General features: G+C 37.0%; 1 protein-coding gene across 1 annotated transcript in view; it reads left to right on the top strand.

Annotated features, from left to right (window-relative positions):
* exoc5 (exocyst complex component 5) overlaps window positions 1–19,263 on the top strand; it is a 22,462-nt gene extending 3,199 nt beyond the window's left edge. Inside the window, exons 3-18 of the mRNA XM_016455079.1 lie at window positions 3,430–3,577; window positions 3,712–3,906; window positions 6,509–6,573; window positions 9,358–9,386; window positions 9,479–9,588; window positions 9,692–9,736; window positions 9,862–10,002; window positions 10,624–10,706; window positions 10,873–11,082; window positions 11,219–11,366; window positions 11,483–11,591; window positions 13,828–13,948; window positions 14,049–14,135; window positions 14,261–14,369; window positions 14,518–14,733; window positions 17,656–19,263. Coding sequence (XP_016310565.1) covers window positions 3,430–3,577; window positions 3,712–3,906; window positions 6,509–6,573; window positions 9,358–9,386; window positions 9,479–9,588; window positions 9,692–9,736; window positions 9,862–10,002; window positions 10,624–10,706; window positions 10,873–11,082; window positions 11,219–11,366; window positions 11,483–11,591; window positions 13,828–13,948; window positions 14,049–14,135; window positions 14,261–14,369; window positions 14,518–14,733; window positions 17,656–17,844 — 2,005 coding nt within the window. The 3' untranslated portion in view covers window positions 17,845–19,263. The remainder of the gene's footprint in view (window positions 1–3,429; window positions 3,578–3,711; window positions 3,907–6,508; window positions 6,574–9,357; window positions 9,387–9,478; window positions 9,589–9,691; window positions 9,737–9,861; window positions 10,003–10,623; window positions 10,707–10,872; window positions 11,083–11,218; window positions 11,367–11,482; window positions 11,592–13,827; window positions 13,949–14,048; window positions 14,136–14,260; window positions 14,370–14,517; window positions 14,734–17,655) is intronic.
* The last annotated feature ends 263 nt before the right edge of the window (window positions 19,264–19,526 follow it).

The following is a 19,526-nucleotide window of genomic DNA, read 5'->3' as shown; positions in this document are numbered from 1 at the left end:
GCAAATTGGTAAAATAAAGAGTGATAATGGACAGACAACACCAAATAAGACTGACACACACAGAGCGATTGCTGAATGACAGAAAGCTGACGCAGGTTCCATCACACGTGCTTTTAAGCTTCCTGGTCGTTACGTCACCCCGCCCGTGACGTCTCGCCCATCCATTGGACTGATTACACATTACACATTACACACATGCGTGGTCATGCTGAAGGCGTTCCCATAGCATTTTGACGCAGCTCGAGTTCCTGAAGGGGAACTAGGGCTGTCAGTTTAATGTGTTAACTTAATTAGTTATGATAAATAACGCAGTTAAAATATTTTATCGCAGTTAACACGTTGGCCCCGCCCCCTGACCTGTACGTCATCTTACATTTCATACAGTTGAAATTGAAAACAAGGTGTCAGTGTAGATGGCAAGCCCTTCAATACTGTACAAAAAGAATCTTAAGATGCACCTCATGAAACTGGTAATGAGAAGCTCAGAGTGTGCAGTTGTAATTATTGGCTACCTTATAGAAGCTGAAATATAAGATGAAATTAACATTTTTATTTCATGTTATAAACACATTTTGATAGACACCGAAGTAGACTGAGAGAGAGGTGAATGTGATGGGATCTCATAGTTTTGATTATACTTTACTAATACTATTATTCTAAAATATGAAAAAAATATTAATAAAGTAAGAGTAAATGCACATATGCTTTTGATTGGTAGTGTAGTTTTTAGATTGTATTAATTTTTCAGCTCTGCAACTATTGCATTATTTAAATTCCTAAGATGTCTATTTGCAGTTTATATATGTGAAGTGCGTTCGTGCTGCGTATGCATTATATAAATCTGAATTTTTACCTTATACACATTAAACGCTGATTTCTGTAGGATTGGACCATCCATCATTCACAAAGTGCTACACATTCACTGCGTTTTTCTTTTTCATTTATTAAAAATACTAAGGAAAATTTCATGCTTTTAGATACCGGCAAGATCCTAATAGTCTTAATAGCTCTATTTAGCACATTTTATTTAAATTCATTTTACATATTTGTTCTAAAGTAAAGCAACAAATGCAAACATATGCAGACATATTCTGTTCTTTCTGGGTCTAGTTATTCATAAATTGGCCCAAGAAAATATTTAGAAGCCTAAACCACACTTAAACTTGTTGATGCCTTATAAAAAGATGATTTTAAAGAAATAGCCTATAGCACAAACCCTTTTTAAGCGAAACATTGCACAAATGAGGTAAAATAAAAGAAGTTTAAATAGATAAAACAATATATTTAAAGAAAAAATGAAGACAAGTAGTTTGGACACTTTGCGATCGTCAAATGTTGGACATGATGAACTTCACCTGTGGTGACACCTATGTGAACTTAACTGACTGCTGAAAATCATCAGTTGGTTAAAAGTAACTAGAAAAGCGTAGTTAGTAACGTTAGTTTGGAGAAAATGTATAAAATCATTTCAAATGCCACTTGTTTTGCCACAGATTTAGTTTTCTAATGCAGTGAAATTCAAAAGTGTCCAAAAACTTTTCAAAGTTCCTTTTCTAATAAATTTATAATGTGGACGTAATCACAACACATCATTTTGTTGAAGTTTGACTAGTTTGACAGTCATTCCACTGTCAGAGACAAAAGCATAAAAAAGACAAGAAGTTTACTTTAACACACACAGACACAGCAAAAGTGCTTTTGACTGCCAGAGCAAAAACATCGCTCCAAATTTTACACCAAGCTCTCAAATAACCGACCATGAAGAGGCTGTTGTGAGCTGGGCAAACCATTGACTTACAAATGATGGAAGAGAACAAATTTGAGGGGAAAAGATGGCGAGAGGAAAAAGAACTTAAGCTGCCAGCAGCGTTTAGGGAATTACGGTGATATGAGATTATATACTCATCACTGTGGTCATGCTGAAGGCGTTCCCATAGCATTTTGACGCAGCTCGAGTTCCTGAAGGGGAACTAGGGCTGTCAGTTTAATGTGTTAACTTAATTAGTTATGATAAATAACGCAGTTAAAATATTTTATCGCAGTTAACACGTTGGCCCCGCCCCCTGACCTGTACGTCATCTTACATTTCATACAGTTGACTGTTGACAAATATGATGCAGGGTAAATGCTCCATAAATGCAGTTATGCCATAAAATTCTAGATAGTGGTGCAAAAATGCCCCTGTATGAGTTTTTCTTATCTTAATATTTGTGTCATAGGATAAGCGATATCCCACGAGGAGCGAGAGAAAAAATAACAAGAGTGCTTAACAGAATTGTTGTGCATCTCTGAGAAACACAGCAGTGTTTAGTTTCTGAATGATTCCACGTTTTGCACGAATCATGTGAACCAATAATTCAATAGCCTATTCATAAAGTGAGCCGTTTACTTAATTCCTGAATGAATCAGCTGTTTGAACGAATCAAATGAATTAATGACTCATAAAGACATTTACCGCCACCTGCTGGAAGATTTAGTTTCTTATTTGGAGTATCATTTCATTCAAAAAATAAAAATAAAAAACGTTAAAAGGATAGTTCACCCAAAACATTAACATTTTGTCGTCATTTACTCATGTCCCCTCATGTCTTTTCTAACCTTTCTTTTGTGGAACATAAAAGAAGGCATTTTAAAGACTGTTGGTAACAAAGCTGTTTTGCTTTGCAGTGACTTTCATTGTATGAACACAAAATACTGAGATGTTTCTCAAATTATCTTCTTTTATGTTCCATAGTTTATGTTAGGCCATTGTAGCCTAAATGCTTATGTGTAATAAACCAATAATGGCTTTAATTTATCTGGGTATTTCTCAGTCAAATTTAATTTGCGATTAATTAGATTAATTCATCGACACATCATATAATTAATTAGATTACAAATTTTAATAGACTGACAGCCCTATTAATAACATTTAAGCTCATCCATTCCTTTAATATTGAGACCATATACACTCAGAAAGGAATGTAACATGGAAAACAGTACTTTAACAGTAAAGTGTTCAATATGCTCTGTACACACGCACTACTGTTCAAAAGTACAGTATTAATTTGAAAATGGAATAAAAGTCTTTACTTGCACTTTTGATCAAGTGCAAGTTTTAATAAAAAAAAGAGAAAAAACTAACTGACCCCAAACTTTTAAACAAGCTTCAAAAATAGGTCATTCAGAATGTATCACAGTTATGTCAAAACTGCCACCGCACTAACATATGACCACCCAGATTTATCAGCCCACCTTTTTCAGCATACATACTGTACTGTCCATGCATACTCAGAAATAAAGTGTTGACACCAAGCATCTATTATTATCCATTACAAGGCAAACATAAATGTAAGCCTTGCAAGGCTTATGGAATAATAAATGATAGTGGTAACGTTGCATAATAATGTAGGCTATGCATGCACTGCATGAACTTGTCTTTGGTTCCAGGTTGCTGGAAGAGTTTGTGAACCACATTGAGGAACTAAAACAGCTGGATGAAAAGATTCAAAGGAAGGTGGAGAAGTTGGAGCAGCAATGTCACCGTGAAGCCAAGGAGTTTGCCCACAAGGTCCAAGACCTGCAGAGGAGCAACCAAGTCAGTAGCTTTTACATTTTGCATTTATTTGAACCATTTGGGGAGCCATGTGTTACTTCACCATGAATTAAATTACACGTGCCTATAAATGTACCCCATTTAACCTTCACTTTCTTGTTATGCTTGTTTCAAAGGTAGCCTTCCAGCACTTCCAGGAGTTGGATGAACATATCAGTTATGTGGCCACCAAGGTATGTCATCTGGGAGATCAGCTAGAAGGTGTTAATACTCCAAGACAGAGGGCAGTGGAGGCTCAGAGACTCATGACATACTTCAACGAGTTCCTGGATGGAGAACTGCGCAGTGATGTCTTCAACAATCCTGACAAGGTCAGATTTAGAGAGACTGCCTAGTAATACTACATCTTAAGTACTCAACTTCAGAAGCCAAGAGGACCACATTCAAACCACAAATGATGCAAAGGGCTACAATTACATATTGGGCTAAGTTTTCATTGATTTTCTGTGGGGAAAAAATTTCATTTCAAGTGTAGCTACATCATTCAGAATCATGGGCATGAGCTGAGTAAATTCAGTTGTCGTGTGGCATCAGACATACAATGTTGTACATGAATGTGCCATCTTTTGAGGATAACAGTTAATTGTGTTGTAAAATGTTTGTATGGTATAGCTTCTCTTTTTCGTCATCATTTGTGGGAGATTATGCCATTTTAGCTGATGAGTTGTTTATTTATTCATAACTAGGCATGTCAGAGGCCAAAAATAAATAAATGAGGGGCCGGTTGCACCAGCTGTGGAAAGTTAGTTGCGACGTGTAGGGTCACTACATTATAACATATGCACTATTATATTAGCATAATTATGCTTATGAAGTAAATATTTATGAAAACATCAGGGTTGGAATAAAACGCAGTGATGGAATTGCATCATAAGCTCATGTGTTACCTGACAGATTTCAGTCACTTAGACATAAATTATTATGTTGACATTTACAATTACATTTACAGACACTAGTTTAAAATTAAATAAATTTTAGTAAATAAATGTCACTTATGCTTTATATCAGTATTTATTTATTGCTCCTTACATATAGTTTTTTAATTTATTTACATATAAAACTCTTATCAAGTATCATATTTCAATGGAAACTTATTTTTACTGTTAATTATGCAAAGAAAAAATTGAAGTTAAAATAAACTTTTAACAGGATAAACTGAGATTCATTCACAATTTGAAGACTGCTATTGGATCATTGAAGGAAAATGTTGTTATTATGCGACTGCATTACTTTACAAAGAGCTTACGGCCAACTAGCTACGTTCTTCCTTAAAGAATAGTTCACCCAAAAATGAAAGTTTTGTCATCATTTACTCACCCTCATGTTGTTTCAAACCAAGTTTCTTTCTTATGTTGAACACAAAAGAAGATACTTTGAAGAATTTTGAAGAACCAACCAGTTGTTGGTCCCTATTGACTTCCATAGTAGGGAAAAAAATACTATGGAAGTCAGTGGGGACCAAGAACTCTTTGATTACCAGCATTCTTCAAAATATATTTTTATGTTCAACGTAAGAAAGAAACTCATACAGGTTTGGAACGACATGAGGGTGAGTAAATGATGACAAAATCCCTTTAAGAACTAAATGGTGCAACAGAATTAAGTATAGACATATTTGCAAACTAGCTAGTAGTTACTTAACCCTTAGCATGGGCTTTATGTTCCAATTTAAGTAACAACTTAAGAACAGCTGGTGCAGCTCTACTCATGACAGGCCAGATCCAGTTGAGTAACTGTGGGTGTATATCCATGTTGCCTATAGATATCAGATTTTTGGGGAAAACTGGACTTTCTAGACAGTGGTCCCATTTTGAAGTTGTAACCGAAGCAACTGTTGCAACAAAAGCCGATAAAATTTTGTTTGTATGCAACAGTGATGCATACTGCCATAATGGATGCCTGAGGCTAATATACTGTATGTGGCCTGCTTAGATGTTGATGTACGCCAGCTTAATTGGAAATGCCACTTTATAAATTAATCTCTCAAGTCACTCGGTAATGATGTGACCAGCCCTGGGTGGCAAGTCTTACATCTTCTGATGCTATTAGCGTTAGGCCACCAACATGCTTCCAGAGAGCCATGTGGGAATATACCCGCCAGACTTTTCAATATTTCTCAAGACGTACACGCCACCAGAAGAGAAAAGAGGGGCAGTGAGAGGAGCTGCCGGTGAATAGCTGAGGGGGGAAGGAGAGAAGGGAAATGGAAGGAACGAAGGCTGGGTTAATCCCTGTGAAAGGGAGGGCCGGGACCAGGCAGCGAGGAGACAAGCGCCGGTAAAACCCCCTACTGCTGGGAGACGGCTACATCACTTACATGGGATTTAGCTAATCTTAGCTGGGGGACAGATACTTAGAAAACCTCGGCGAGGAGAGCGGAAAAGGGATGGATCCACCTCACGGGAGCACAATAATGATGTTAGCTGAGGCAGGCAGGAAAAGGAGAGTGGGAACAGAGGATATGTGGACGGCAGGGCCTTTCGGATCGCCTTTTTCTTCTCCTCGTCTATCAGGTTTGAACGGAGAGGTGGGGGGTTCTTGTCAGGGTCCTGTTTTTGCCTAGACCTCCTACCTGCCTATGGGGACAGATTATGGGAGGTGATTTACCGAGGGATTAGCTGTAGTCCATTCTTAATAGTCATGAGTAAGCGTGAGGTGTTGGTTGGGCAGCGGCTGACGGATGGGGGTTAAGGTCTGATGATAATGAGGTTCAGGTGTGCGGGTCTGAGCTAACTCTTATCATCCTCATGGTGGACAAGCAGAGTGAGGGACATACACGAGAGGGACAGATTTACCGTAAACTGATCCCCAGATTTAAGGGTGCTGCCTCTGGCCTCTGTTTGTGTGCTGAGGTGCCTGTCCTGTAGTGACCATTTTCCCACTCTCACCATGGTCTGTTCTCATCCCAAACAGATAAAAGAAGCTGCAGACATCATTCAGAAGTTGCACCTGATCGCTCAGGAGCTGCCGTTTGATAGGTAAACGACCTGCAGATGGATTCTAGGCCATATTGGAGTCTTGGGGAATGCTGTAATAATGTTGTGCTGTACAGGAGATCATATAAACAGCACTGATGACATGGTTAATGTGTATGCTTAGTGTAACACATAACCTTTAAAAGTATACTCCATTTAATGGTGTACTAGAGCAGTGGTTCCCAACCCTGGTCGTTGAGGCACCCAAACACTGCACATTTTGCATGTCTCCTTTCTCTGACACTCCAGTTTCAGGTTTTGGAGTCTCGACTAATGAGATGATGACCTGAATCAGGTGTGTTTGATTAAGGAGACATGCAAAACGTGCAGTGTTGGGGTGCCTCCAGGACCAGGGTTGGGAACCACTGTACTAGAGTATGCAGGCGTTCAAGACATGCACAGTAGAAAGTTTCATCTTTGTTCAGTATCTGTGCTGTTTATCTCCAGACGTTATAACTAGAGATGTCAATTTTCGATCATTCCAATGATCAACCGGCGTTTAAATTAACGATCAATTTAATGATTAATCGTTAACCTTAATACGGCAAAATGCATCTGTTGCAGTGGCATATAGTCACAGGCATGACAAGATGTGCAAATGCCAGCTTCCTCACCCGAATGAAAGAGGTTTTTAGTCTAAATAAAAGGCTAGTAGCAGGATTGTAAAATGAATAGATATGATTATGATCATTTTATAAAATGAAGAAAGTGTGCTGTAGTTACCTTTGGGATCATTATACTTTGTTGGCTGTTTCATATCCTGTCACGGAGACCGCTGAATGCGTCTTTTTATATGGTTTCATGGTGCTCATTGTTGTACTGTGTTTAAAACACATTCGCAATGTTTGCAATTGACATTATCGGCATTTAAAATAAAATAATCCCAAACATAGCTACGGCGCATAGGGCTGTGCCCACGTGGTCATTGAACCGCTTCCAACCACCGGCGGTGCTATGGCAAAACACACTTACTCATAGGAAACATTTTTATGGGAGCATTATCACACAAGTGAGGTACAAAGCTTTGTGTTCTGTTTTACCGGTTGGTCATGAATTTAATAGCCTTATATTTATTGTTTCTTTTGCCAAATCCTCACCGTCTTACCCTCTAATTTCGCAGGTTTATTTTCTTGTCACTCACTTTTAATCACTGTTTTCACATCTCTTACTGTGGTAAACATGCGGGGAGGAAATAAAAGATTTTGTGGCCATGAATTAAGAATTATTTCCTACGACTTACTAATTAATTCCCTCATTGTAGTTAAATCATTGGTTATCTAGGGAACAAGTGAATGAAACATGGACCGTGGCCACAAATTAATAAGTCGTAGGAACGAATTAAGAAGTTGTAGGAATGAATTATATGTCCTGCTCGTGTCCTGCAGCCCTGTCAAAGCGCAGTGCCGATATGAAACAATTATCTGGGGAAATTATAATTAAACATGACAGTTACTACATTTCTATTGCTTTCCATCTTGAAGAACTTTGTATTGTTTCTATTTTAATGTAGCCTACTTTTAAAGTTTGGATCACATTAATAGCGTTATTAGTACATTAGTGAATTATTTTTGCAAAAGGTCCTGCTCCGTCACCGTCACTCACAGCTGTTTGCATGTGTTTTGCGCACGAGTCGCACGCACCCCAAAATGAAATTGCTTAATCGACCATCTTTAATCGTTTAAACGATTAATCGTTGACATCCCTAGTTATAACCAATAATAATGTCTCAGTACTTGTTTAAACTAGAGTTGCAGGAATCTCTTAACCCTCTCATGCAAGCACTTCTCATCACTGCCCTCTATTGTTATTCCCAAGGGTGCACATAAGTGGTGAGCAAGTGCACAGGTACGACCAAAATAAAAAATGCGCTTGGTAAGTAAGTTCAGACCGCTCATTTGCGTACTGACATGGTTGACAGCTGTTAATGCACAATCACCATTTTAGATCGACTAATACTGTGTAAGATTTCCATTTGAACTGAAAGCATAAATCTAGCTACTTTCACAGCAAAACGCAAAACTGTGACATTTCATTCACTGACGCTTTTCACTTGGCAGCACTAAAACCAGCAGCGCATATATTACTTCTCGGCAACCCGCCAAAAAAGCTTGCTGATTTTAGGTTTGAAAATGATAATTCATACAAAAAATAAAAAGTAAAAAATGATGAAAATATTATCATTGTATTTTTTATGTATACTATAAAATAATTGTATTTTTATTTTATTTATTTACCTGTTGTTTTTCCGTCTCTTCCATTTCGACTGTGAAACAACACAGCCCAGGCCGATGTTGCCATCTTGCTAAACAAATAATTATGGCACAAAAAAATTACATTTGCACGTGCAACCTGAGAGTCCTAGAAAAATCCTACATGCGTCCTGTTTTGATGACGAAATTTATGCATGTGCACTTTATGTAAACCCTAGTGAACATCTAAAAATCAAAGTATACTTTGGGCTTAAATCTGAAATGTGCAAGTTCTGCATCAAACAGGTTTCCAAACACTTCTCCCATCTGCCTTTTGTAATATTTTAACTTCAGTTTGAAGAAAATACAACAGGCAAAATTCAAAGCAAGCAAATGTGGTAATGCATTGGCCAAAATTTTTTTATTCACATAGTTTGTTTTGACTGTGTCTGAGATCTAAGCAAAAGTTCAAACATTTTTGTTGTGATATTCTCTCACTGATCATCTGTAGTGTTTTGGACTGAAAATTTGTTTTTTTTAATTACCTCTGTTCTTCTCTCTTTCCCATGCTTGTTTTCCTTGTTACGTCCCTATTCAGATTTTCTGATGTCAAGGCCAAGATAGCAAGTAAGCAGCAGTAGACTAAACAAGGCAACAACGTTATTTACATATCGGCTAAATATGCAGTGTTAACATAAGCCTTGTGTTTATTTGAAAAGGTAAATATCATGACCTTGAGCGTCAGTTGATCCAGGAGTTCACAGCAGCTCAGCGAAGGGGAGAGATTGGGCGCATGCGTGAGGTGGCAGCAGTCCTGCTACATTTTAAGGTTTGTTGGGAGATACAATGAAGAGCCCTTAGGATCATAATAGTTTTATTTTGGACATTGTTGTATAATGTGAAATTATTATTTCTTATCTTATTTGTTATAGGGTTATGCCCACTGTGTGGATGTCTACATCAAGCAATGCCAAGAGGTACCAGACTGAATCTGAGACTGAGACTATTTAGTGTTTCTGTTTTATTTATCTACCAAGAGTGAACTTTATCTTAGGCCCAGTGTTTGTACTGTTATGCTACCAGTGTCTTTTGGTGTTTGTAGGGAGCGTATATGCGGAATGATGTATTTGAAGACATTGCAATTCTGTGTCAGCGGGTTAATAAACAAGTTGGAGAGGTTTTCTGCAGTCCAGAGACTGTCATGGCTAAACTCATTCAGAGCATCTTTGAGAATAAGATACAGGTACGTAACACATGTACACATTAACAAATGGTATAACTGTGTTTGGTTAGGCTGTTGCTCGTGCTTTATGTAAGGGACATGAACAAATTAAATTTCGCCTGGTGGGCAATTTAAAAAAAATCTGTAGATTTAAAAGTGGGACATAAGCTATATCTAGGAACCAGGTTATAGTACAAACTTGGGGAGGGCCAATAAACAACTAACCAGAACACAGTAGCTAACACTAGCAAATATCCAAGCATTATGGCTTTGAGTTTTGCACAGGCATGTACTACACACTTTTTTTCTTCAGAACACATAAAAATCTGATGGCAGCTAAATTAATCTGCCTTCACACTCCAATCAGATTTTCCCATCGGTTACCATGGTTAATCACTTCAGTTAAGCATGAGCTCAGTGACTGAGCTCTGCATTCTCACTAAAACTCCCATTATAATTATAAAAGCTATCTACCCTGCACAATAAATCTCTTATTTACATCATGTTTACAGTTTGTTGATTGGTTGGCTACAATGATCAATGCTGCAAAAACATGTTGTAAATAGAAACATGGTGGTGCTTAAAGAGCGCAAACAAAAATACATGTGGGAATGGCTCAGATTGTCTGTTTTATGATTTTAGGCTCATGTCAAAGAAAGACTAGATGAGACCCGCAACTCTGATGTGGAGCAATACCTCAAGAACCTCTATGACCTCTATACACGGTATCAATCAGTTTTCATTATTATTGATTATTACAATTGTTGACTTTGCTCTCATCAAACGCTGTTTTTGTCTTGTCTGAATTGGTTCAAAGTCTCAAATATATGTCAAATTAATGTGCTTAACTGAACACCAGCTTTGAACTGTCATAACCCATTTGTTTTTTAGGACAACGGTACTGGCTGCTAAACTCTCAGACTTTAACTTGGGCTCAGACAAGCACACGTTTCTATCTAAGCTGATAAAGAATATATTCTCCTGTTATCTGGAGAGCTACATAGACATGGAGCGACAATATCTGCAAAACCGCAGTGGCATGATTCTTCAGCGCTATTACGACTCTAAGAACCACCAAAAACGACCTGTAGGCACTGGAAGGTGAGGAAGTGTTGGTTTGTTTGGTTTTCCCATTCTTTTTCCAAAGTCACTCTGAAAACTTAGAGGTGTTTTGTCAAATACATGTCTTTGATAGATTTCTTACTATTACTGCCATCTCTTCTACACATTTTGACAGCATCCAGGAGCTAAAAGAGAGGATCAGACAACGCACTAACCTGCCTTTGGGACCCAGCATTGACACACATGGAGAGACTTTCCTCTCGCAAGAGGTTGTAGTCAACCTGCTGCAGGAAACCCGACATGCCTTTGAGAGATGCAACAAGGTATAAGAATTTTAAGCACTGCTTTAGTACAAAAACATCTCTAGGCTTTTGTTTCTGTTGGAAGTTGTGGGCTGTAAACATTAGCATGATAGACCCTCTTTCTGTTATTGTTGCAGTTGTCAGACCCAGCAGATCTACCAAAAAATGCCTTCTCCATTTTCTTGCTTTTGGTGGAGTATCTGTGTGTGGACCATATAGACTACGCCCTTGAGATTGGGCTGTCAGGTATGGTAAACACCATCTACAACACAGAACAGTTCATAATAAAATGTTGCACTAATGTAATTACAAGTTTGTCCAAATCAAGGTTATTATTGTAAACTAAACTGAACAGGTTGAAAATTAAATTTTTAAAAACTTTTCATTAAAAAATTAATTAACCAAAATAAAAAATGACTGGAAAATGATTGCAAAAATTCTGAGAATTACTACCATTTTGGAGAAAAGCCAAACACAAGATGCAAAGCCGAACACAAGTCTCAGGGCAATTAATGAAAAAAGGTAAGGCCTGAGACATTTTTAAAAGATTGAACTTCTTTTAACTTAACATGGCTTTCTAAAATGGTTAAAAACATCCATCTAGAAAAAAAAACTATATATCAGGAAATTTTCAGGTCTGGAAAAGTCATGAGAATTAATAAAATATTAAAATAATGGAAATGTATTTTGTGTATGTACTTTAGGTTATTCTAGTTATGCTCTGTTCTAACATATTTAATCAGATAGATATTGCTCTTATAGAGAGCTAAACTTGCTTGAATTTTTGATTTGTAAGCAAATTGATTTGTTGGGTGGTTCCAACCAGACAAGTTCACAAGATTGTCCGAATTATTTATTATTGCATTAGTCTGAAAAGGAATCAAAATAAGTTTTAAAAAACATTAACCAAATGATCTCCATGAACCCATGAGAAATCATAGAAATTTGTTGAGTGTGACTGTGAACTGTTATTTACAAATTAAGGGAGTCCAGATACTGTGTACAGTCTATTACACAAAAAAACACATTTTCACCCAGTCTCCTTTGATCCTTTAAAACCCCTTAACTGTCACCGTCTGTCACTTTTTTGTTGTTATCCTTTTTCTCTATCAAATCTTTTAGTAATCATCATAAATTATATATCATTTGAAAGCTTAGAAGCCCAAGATTCATCCTGTGAAATCATCCTGACCATTTTGAAATCAGACATTGCATTACCATGGAAATGGTACTTTAAAATCTTTTGGCGGTCTCCTCCCCCTTAGTGGGCAGTGTCAAGTGACATATTACAAAATGAATTACGGTCTTTTAGAATCAAACCTTTTTATAATCTTGACAAATGACAATGACAAAACATATCATTGGAAAGGTCTGAGTCTCAGGATTCCATATATGGCATATATTTTGAGATTGAAGTAATATTGACAGAGAAATGTAGACATCTGTGACAGAAAAATGCATTAAAAATTAAATGGAGTTTGGATGGCACCCGGTGGCTGTTTGTGGTATAACACCCTAAATAAAATCTCAGGAACCTCCATTTTTTTCATATCAACTTCAAATTTGGAACATAACTTATTTAGACATGAGGCTTTAATTTTATACCAATTTTAGAGTAAAACCTGTTATGTAAAATATTTATTATATATAAAATAAAATTAATATAGTGCATTTTATTTACAGTAAATTTAAACTTCTATAACTTTTTGATACTTTCATTTTTTTTTTTTTTATTCCAATAATCCTGAAAACAAATTAATCTGCTGATTTTCTTCTTTAAAAAGAGATCAACCTTAGGTCTGTATTCCAAAGTGTTTATAAATTACAACAATTTAAGTTTAGATAGTGCACTTTCATGCCTATTTTAAAAAATGGGGGGTGACAGTTAAGGGGTTTAATATAAAAACTAAATTAAAAACTATAATGTACTGGAAAACATGAAAAATGTAAAGTTATTACAGCCTTGGTTTAAATGAGTTTGAAGTCAAACTGACACAATGATGACCAACCAAATGAAACTCATTAGATGTGTAATTCATTTACATGTAATTCTACAAAAATATTTTTTTACAGAGTGGCTGGTTTGTGCAGTTTAGTTTAGTCTTGTCAGCTAGTCATGGATCACATGGTTTATGTTGAGGTTGTTCTATACATGGCGACCACAGGAAGAAGATTCCTTCATCCCCAAGTGTGTTCCGGTGTAGCTGTCCGCCATTAGGTTTATGTACTAAACTATTATTATGTGTAAGTGAACCGTAGTGCTTTGCGTTCACAAAAATCAAACCAAAAGAGGCAATGAGAGTTCATTTGAAATTTCTCACTACAACATTGTGATTCTGTTCAAGAGTTAAATATGATCATTGTTACATGACTTGAAAGAAGTGTTGGTTCCAACTCTAATCAAACACATCAAATCAAATTAATGAATCTGAAATGGACTTCACATGCCAATACTTTCTTTTTTGTCTTTTGACTTGCACAGCCATCCCGTCTGCGGATGCCAAAAATGCCAACCTTTACTTTTTGGATGTGGTTCAGCAGGCCAACACAATCTTTCACCTCTTTGACAAGCAGTTTAACGATCATCTTATGCCTCTTATTAGGTAAGTTTGACCGACTTGTCACTACCTTCTGTCTCTTTGCTTCTGCAACCGCTGGCTGGTGTCTTTACCATTACATTTGTTTGAACTCTAACCCCTGTAGCTCCTCTCCTAAGCTGACGGAGTGTCTGCACAAGAAGAAAGAGGTGATCGAACAGATGGAGGTGAAGCTGGACACCGGGATTGATCGGTTGGTTCAAAACTTCAGAAAACTCTGTTTAATGGAACTTCGTCTTAATCAAAGTGTATCTTTGACAACTTCATTGCCATTAAATGCAGTTTCTGTGACCTTTTCTTATGTTTCCTTGTTTTTAGGACACTAAATTGCATGATAGGCCAGATGAAGCACATCCTGGCGACTGAACAGAAGAAAACAGACTTCAAGCCAGAAGACGAGAACAATGTCATGATACAGTACACTACAGTAAGAACTTGTACTCTATAATAATTGTCTTGTGAATCTTACATTAGCGCAATGAAAAGGTTCTCTGAATAACATTAACATACTTGAGAAGTATTTTTAGTATTAGTAGCCATATTCTGCCTGATCTTTCCTGTGCTCTTTCTTCAAGGCGTGCTCAAAGGTGTGTGCCTATGTGAGCAAGCAAGTGGAGCGTGTGCGGCGGTCCATGGATGGTAAAAATGTGGACACGGTTTTGACTGAGCTGGGAGTGCGGTTCCATAGGCTGATCCACGAGCACCTGCAGCAGTTCAGCTACAGCTCCATGGGTGGTATGCTAGCCATCTGTGATGTGGCAGAATACCGCCGCTCCGCCAAAGATTTCAGGGTAAGGAGAGGTCGAAGATCTTATTTTTGCAACCTCATGGCATTATGTAATTTTTTTTTGTAATTCTGTCAATTACTCATCCTAATGTTATTCCAAACCTGACTTTCATCTATCTTCGAAACACACATTTTTACACACATTTTTTACAAAACCTGAGAGATTTCTGTCCCTCCATTGAATGTCCATTTCCCCAAAAATGAATGCTTCACAAGATTCGTAAAGACATTGTAAAAAATAAATAATTTTAATCTTGCAGTTTAATCAAAGTCTTTTGAAGAGACGTGATTACTTGAATAGGAGATCTGGAAAGATTTAATTTAGGCTTTTATTCACGTATAAGCATTGATTAGTGCACATATATAGAGCTTATCAAATATAGTAAAAGCTCAACTGTAAGTGCTTGACATGCACCAACCTTATTGGTTCTAATGGAAGCTCAAACATGATTGCGTGGCACGAAAGAACAAACAACTTCGGTTTTGTATTATAACCAGATCCATCTGGGAAGGTTTTTCACATCTTATGCATAGATTATGAGAGAAAATCTGAATTTAAATGAATTTATACATGGTAAAATGAGATAGAAGGCTCTGAATATTTTACTTTATTGATTACAAATTTAAACAGTATATATACTCGTTTTCTGTAGCGGATTTCATGTGTGGTGATGCCTTAATTATATATATATACACACAGTGCTGCTTGAAAGTTTGGGATTCCTTTAGAATTTTCTATATTTCTGCATAAATATGACCCAAAACACAATCAGATTTTCCTGAAAGTAGACAAGGAGAACCCAATCAAACAAATGAGACAAAAAATATTTTCTTGAAAAATGATCCAGTATTCCATATCTGTGAGTGGCAAAAGTATGTAAATCTCTAGGATTAGCAGCTAATTTGAAGGTGAAATTAGAGTCCATCTGTTCTAAGGGTGTTTTTAATCAGTGAGATGACTATCAGGTGTCAGTGTATGTCCTGTTTTATTTAAAGAAGAGGGATCTATCAAAGTCTGATCATGTTTGTGGAAGTGTATCATGGCATGAACAAAGGAGATCTCTAAGGACCTCAGAAAAAGAGTTGCTGTTGCTCATCAGGCTAGAAAAGGTTACAAAGCCATCTCTAAAGTGTTTGGACTCCACAAATCTACAGATTGTGTACAAATGGAGGAAACTCAAGACCATTGTTACCCTCCCCAGGAGTGGTTGACCAACAATGATCACTGTAAAAGCAAGACTTGTAATAGTCCACGAGGTTGCAAAGGAACCCGGGGTAACTTCTAAGCAATTAAAGGTCTTTCTCACATTGGCTGATGTTAATGTTTATGAGTCCACCATCAGCAGAACACTGAACAACCATGGTGTGCATGACAAGAGTTGCAAGGAGAAAGCCACTCCTCTCTAAAAAGAACAGTGCTGCCCGTCTGCATGTCTCTCTGTCATGGGGACAAGCCATGGGGTTATTTGAGAAATGTTTTGTGGACAGATGAGACCAAAATGGACCCCTTTTTTGGTTTAAAGGTGGTTTAAAGGTAGTCTTTGCAACTTTACAGATCTTCTTTATGCACCAAGAGCTTGTTACACTCCAAAGAGAAAGGAAAAATTTGAATCGCATCATATGACCCCTTTAAATGAGAAGTGTTCTGTTTGGAGAAAAGAACAGACTGCATTCAAGCATAAGAATCTTAAACCATCTGTGAAACGTGGTGGTCGTATCATAGTTTGGGCCTGTTTTGCTGCTTCTGGTCCAGGATGGCTAGCCATCATTGATGGAACAATGATTTCTGAAATATACCACTAAGTTCTGAAGGAAAATGTCAGGACATCTGTTTGGAGAACTGAATCTGAAGAGAAAGTGGGCCATGCAGCAAGACAACGACCACAAGCACACAAGTCATTCCACACAAGAATGGTTAAAAAGAATAAAGTTAATGTTTTGGACTGGCCTATTCAAAGTCCGGACCTTAATCCAATTGAAATATTGTGGAAGGACCTGAAGCAAGCAGTTCATAGGAGGAAACCCACCAACATCACAGAGTTAAAGTGGTTCTGTACTGAAGAATGGGCTAAAATTCCTACAAGCCATTCGTTGTTAATGACCGACCAGCAGTTACAAGAAACGTTTAGCTTTAGTTATTGCTGGAAAAGGGGGTCACACCAAATACTGAAAGCGAAGATTCACATATTTTTGCCACTCACAGATATGTAACACACTGGATCATTTCTCTCAATTAATAAATGACAAAGTATTTTTTTTTCTTGTTTGTTTGATTGGCTTCTCTTTGTCTACTTTCAGGACTTGTGTGAAAATCTGATGATGTTTTGGGTCATATTAATCCAGAAATATAGAAAGTTCTAAAGGGTTCATAAACTTTCAAGCACCAAGAGGTTATAATGTTTATTTGTTAATGGTTATTGGCCAAAAATATATGCAATTAATTACTAAAAACAGTTTTTGCTTCTTAATATTTTGTGTAAATTGCTTACACAAACATTCATTTAATTTAAAAGATTCATTAATTCATTAATTAAAGAAATGAATAGTTTTATTTAGCAGGGATTCATTACATTGATCAAAAGTGACAATAAAGACATTTTATAATGTTGGAAAATATTTTTTTTTTCAAATAATTGCTATTCTTTTAAATCTGAAAAATATATATATTTTTTTTTAATTAAAGAGAATTAAAATTACCAATAATGAGAGAAATTAATCAGTTTCTCCTCTGCAACCAACCAGCAATGAAACTTCTTGATTAGGAAATAGTCAACCTCTGCAGGAAAGTCAATATTTATGTGTGTAGTGTTAATGAACAGCATTGTGAATTATTTTCATTGATAAATGGATCATTTCAACCGTTTTTACTTTTCCAAAAATAAGCACAAAATTGTTAGACTAACAGCTGCATGAAAATCCTCCACAGGTTCCTCTTGTGCTCCAGCTCTTCGACACGCTTCATGCTCTGTGTAACCTCCTGGTTGTTGCCCCGGACAACCTCAAACAGGTGTGCTCTGGAGAGCAGCTGACCAACCTTGACAGGAACCTCCTCCACGCTTTCGTCCAACTGAGAGTAGACTATCGCTCAGCCCGACTGGGACGGCATTTCAGCTAATGACTGGCAGGGCTGCCCAATTACCGCACAGCCGGCAGAACTGCCGTCCGTTCAGAGCTGCGAGAAACACAAGTGGCCAATCTTGAGTGGCTTTTGAACTGTCTTTGTCTGTGATTCAGTGTGGAAATTAAACTTTGTGTTAAACGAACAAAAGAGCAACTGTTTCCAAGCCCAACACTTCCCAGGTTGCTCAATTTTAAGTTGCGTGTTTTGTTCTATATGCAGGTTTTAATGCGAGCGTAGTGTTTTGCTCATATTTAGTTTATGATATAATTTTAAAAGAATATATAATGAGGGTAGAGGGCTGTTTTGTACATTTTCCCCTGTGTCTTCGGCTTCTAATGGAGAGAGGATGATCATCTCCGATAGATGAACTGAGGTGGGCCACTCGAATGATTCTGCCACTGGACTTGGGTGGTCAAGAGACTCATTTTTTATTTGCTTTTATTTTGATTGTGCCAAATCCATCCTCTGTGGCTCTACTTGGAAGAAAGGGGTGGTTCTGCACGCTGCTCTGGATCAGTGAGTTTGTCCAGCTCATTTCACTCAGGCTCTTGTGCACATATAGGGCTCCAAAGAGAAGACAATTACTGTTTTGAGCTGAACAATGCAGGTGTTATACAAATGTTGCCATGCTTTGAAAGATAATTTTGTTCTAAAATAATTTCATTACTCATACATTTTAAACATGAGTGCATTCATTTTAAGATTCATTTAGAGATGTTTGAGGCTGAATTCTGTCAAAAAATAACAATATGCTGCCCTGCAACCTGCAAAGCTGACCTTTCCAATGCTCAAATTTAACTTCATACATGAACAACAGTTATTTTGGAGATGTAAATGAAAAATATTGCATCTGTGCTAACAACCTGCTGCTTACTAAAATTGAAGTAAAATTTGCATATATAGATATAGCATTAACATAATTAATAAAAAATACACGAGGCAAGCAGCATTGATAGTTGTATGAGGTCTCTAAGGGCTCAGGTCACATACTATTGTTTTTATTTTTCTTAAGGATTGATGATCTGATTCTCAATTGGGACTTTACTTTTTTAATTCTGATATCTGTATGGATATTCTGAAGCTCAGTGATTAGAAATGTGGGTGTTACCACCAGTCACAAACCCTTAATCCAAGACACTTTCATCTGACAGGGATGTGTTGAATGCAGTAATGTCATATGACTAGTTTAACCCTTAACCTCTGATGAAGAGGCAGGGGTCAAGATCTTTGACCTCTAGGAATGACCTAGGTGTTAGACTGTTAGAAAGGATTGGATGGTCTGATTCTTGATTCCGTTATACTGTACTGATTTCAAAAATGAATTTATGTCAAAATGATGCTATATGAGCTGATTCGTGTGTACAAGCTGCTCATTATAATCAATTATTTCCAAAAATAAAATGTGTGAAACAATGTGACGTTTCATTGAGGGTGGTTCCAATGCCAGAGGGGTTTTAGGCTACTATTATGCCGTACATTTTCATTTCTAAATCATATCTTAATAAATTAGATAAAACATTATCCAAAATATAATTAAATAATAAAGTGAACATATGGGTGAATTTCAAATAATTTCACTACTTTGGTTTGAGCAGATGTTGCCATTTTTTTTTCCAGCCATGTGTTCTGGGAATATTGTTTTAATTGGTAATCAGTTAATTTTTTATATAAATCTT

This window comes from Sinocyclocheilus anshuiensis, unplaced genomic scaffold (assembly GCF_001515605.1).
Source record: "Sinocyclocheilus anshuiensis isolate Anshui unplaced genomic scaffold, SAMN03320099.WGS_v1.1 scaffold167, whole genome shotgun sequence".
Lineage (NCBI taxonomy): Eukaryota > Metazoa > Chordata > Actinopteri > Cypriniformes > Cyprinidae > Sinocyclocheilus > Sinocyclocheilus anshuiensis.
Note: the sequence above shows the minus strand (reverse complement) of the source record. Positions and strands in the feature narration are given on the sequence as shown.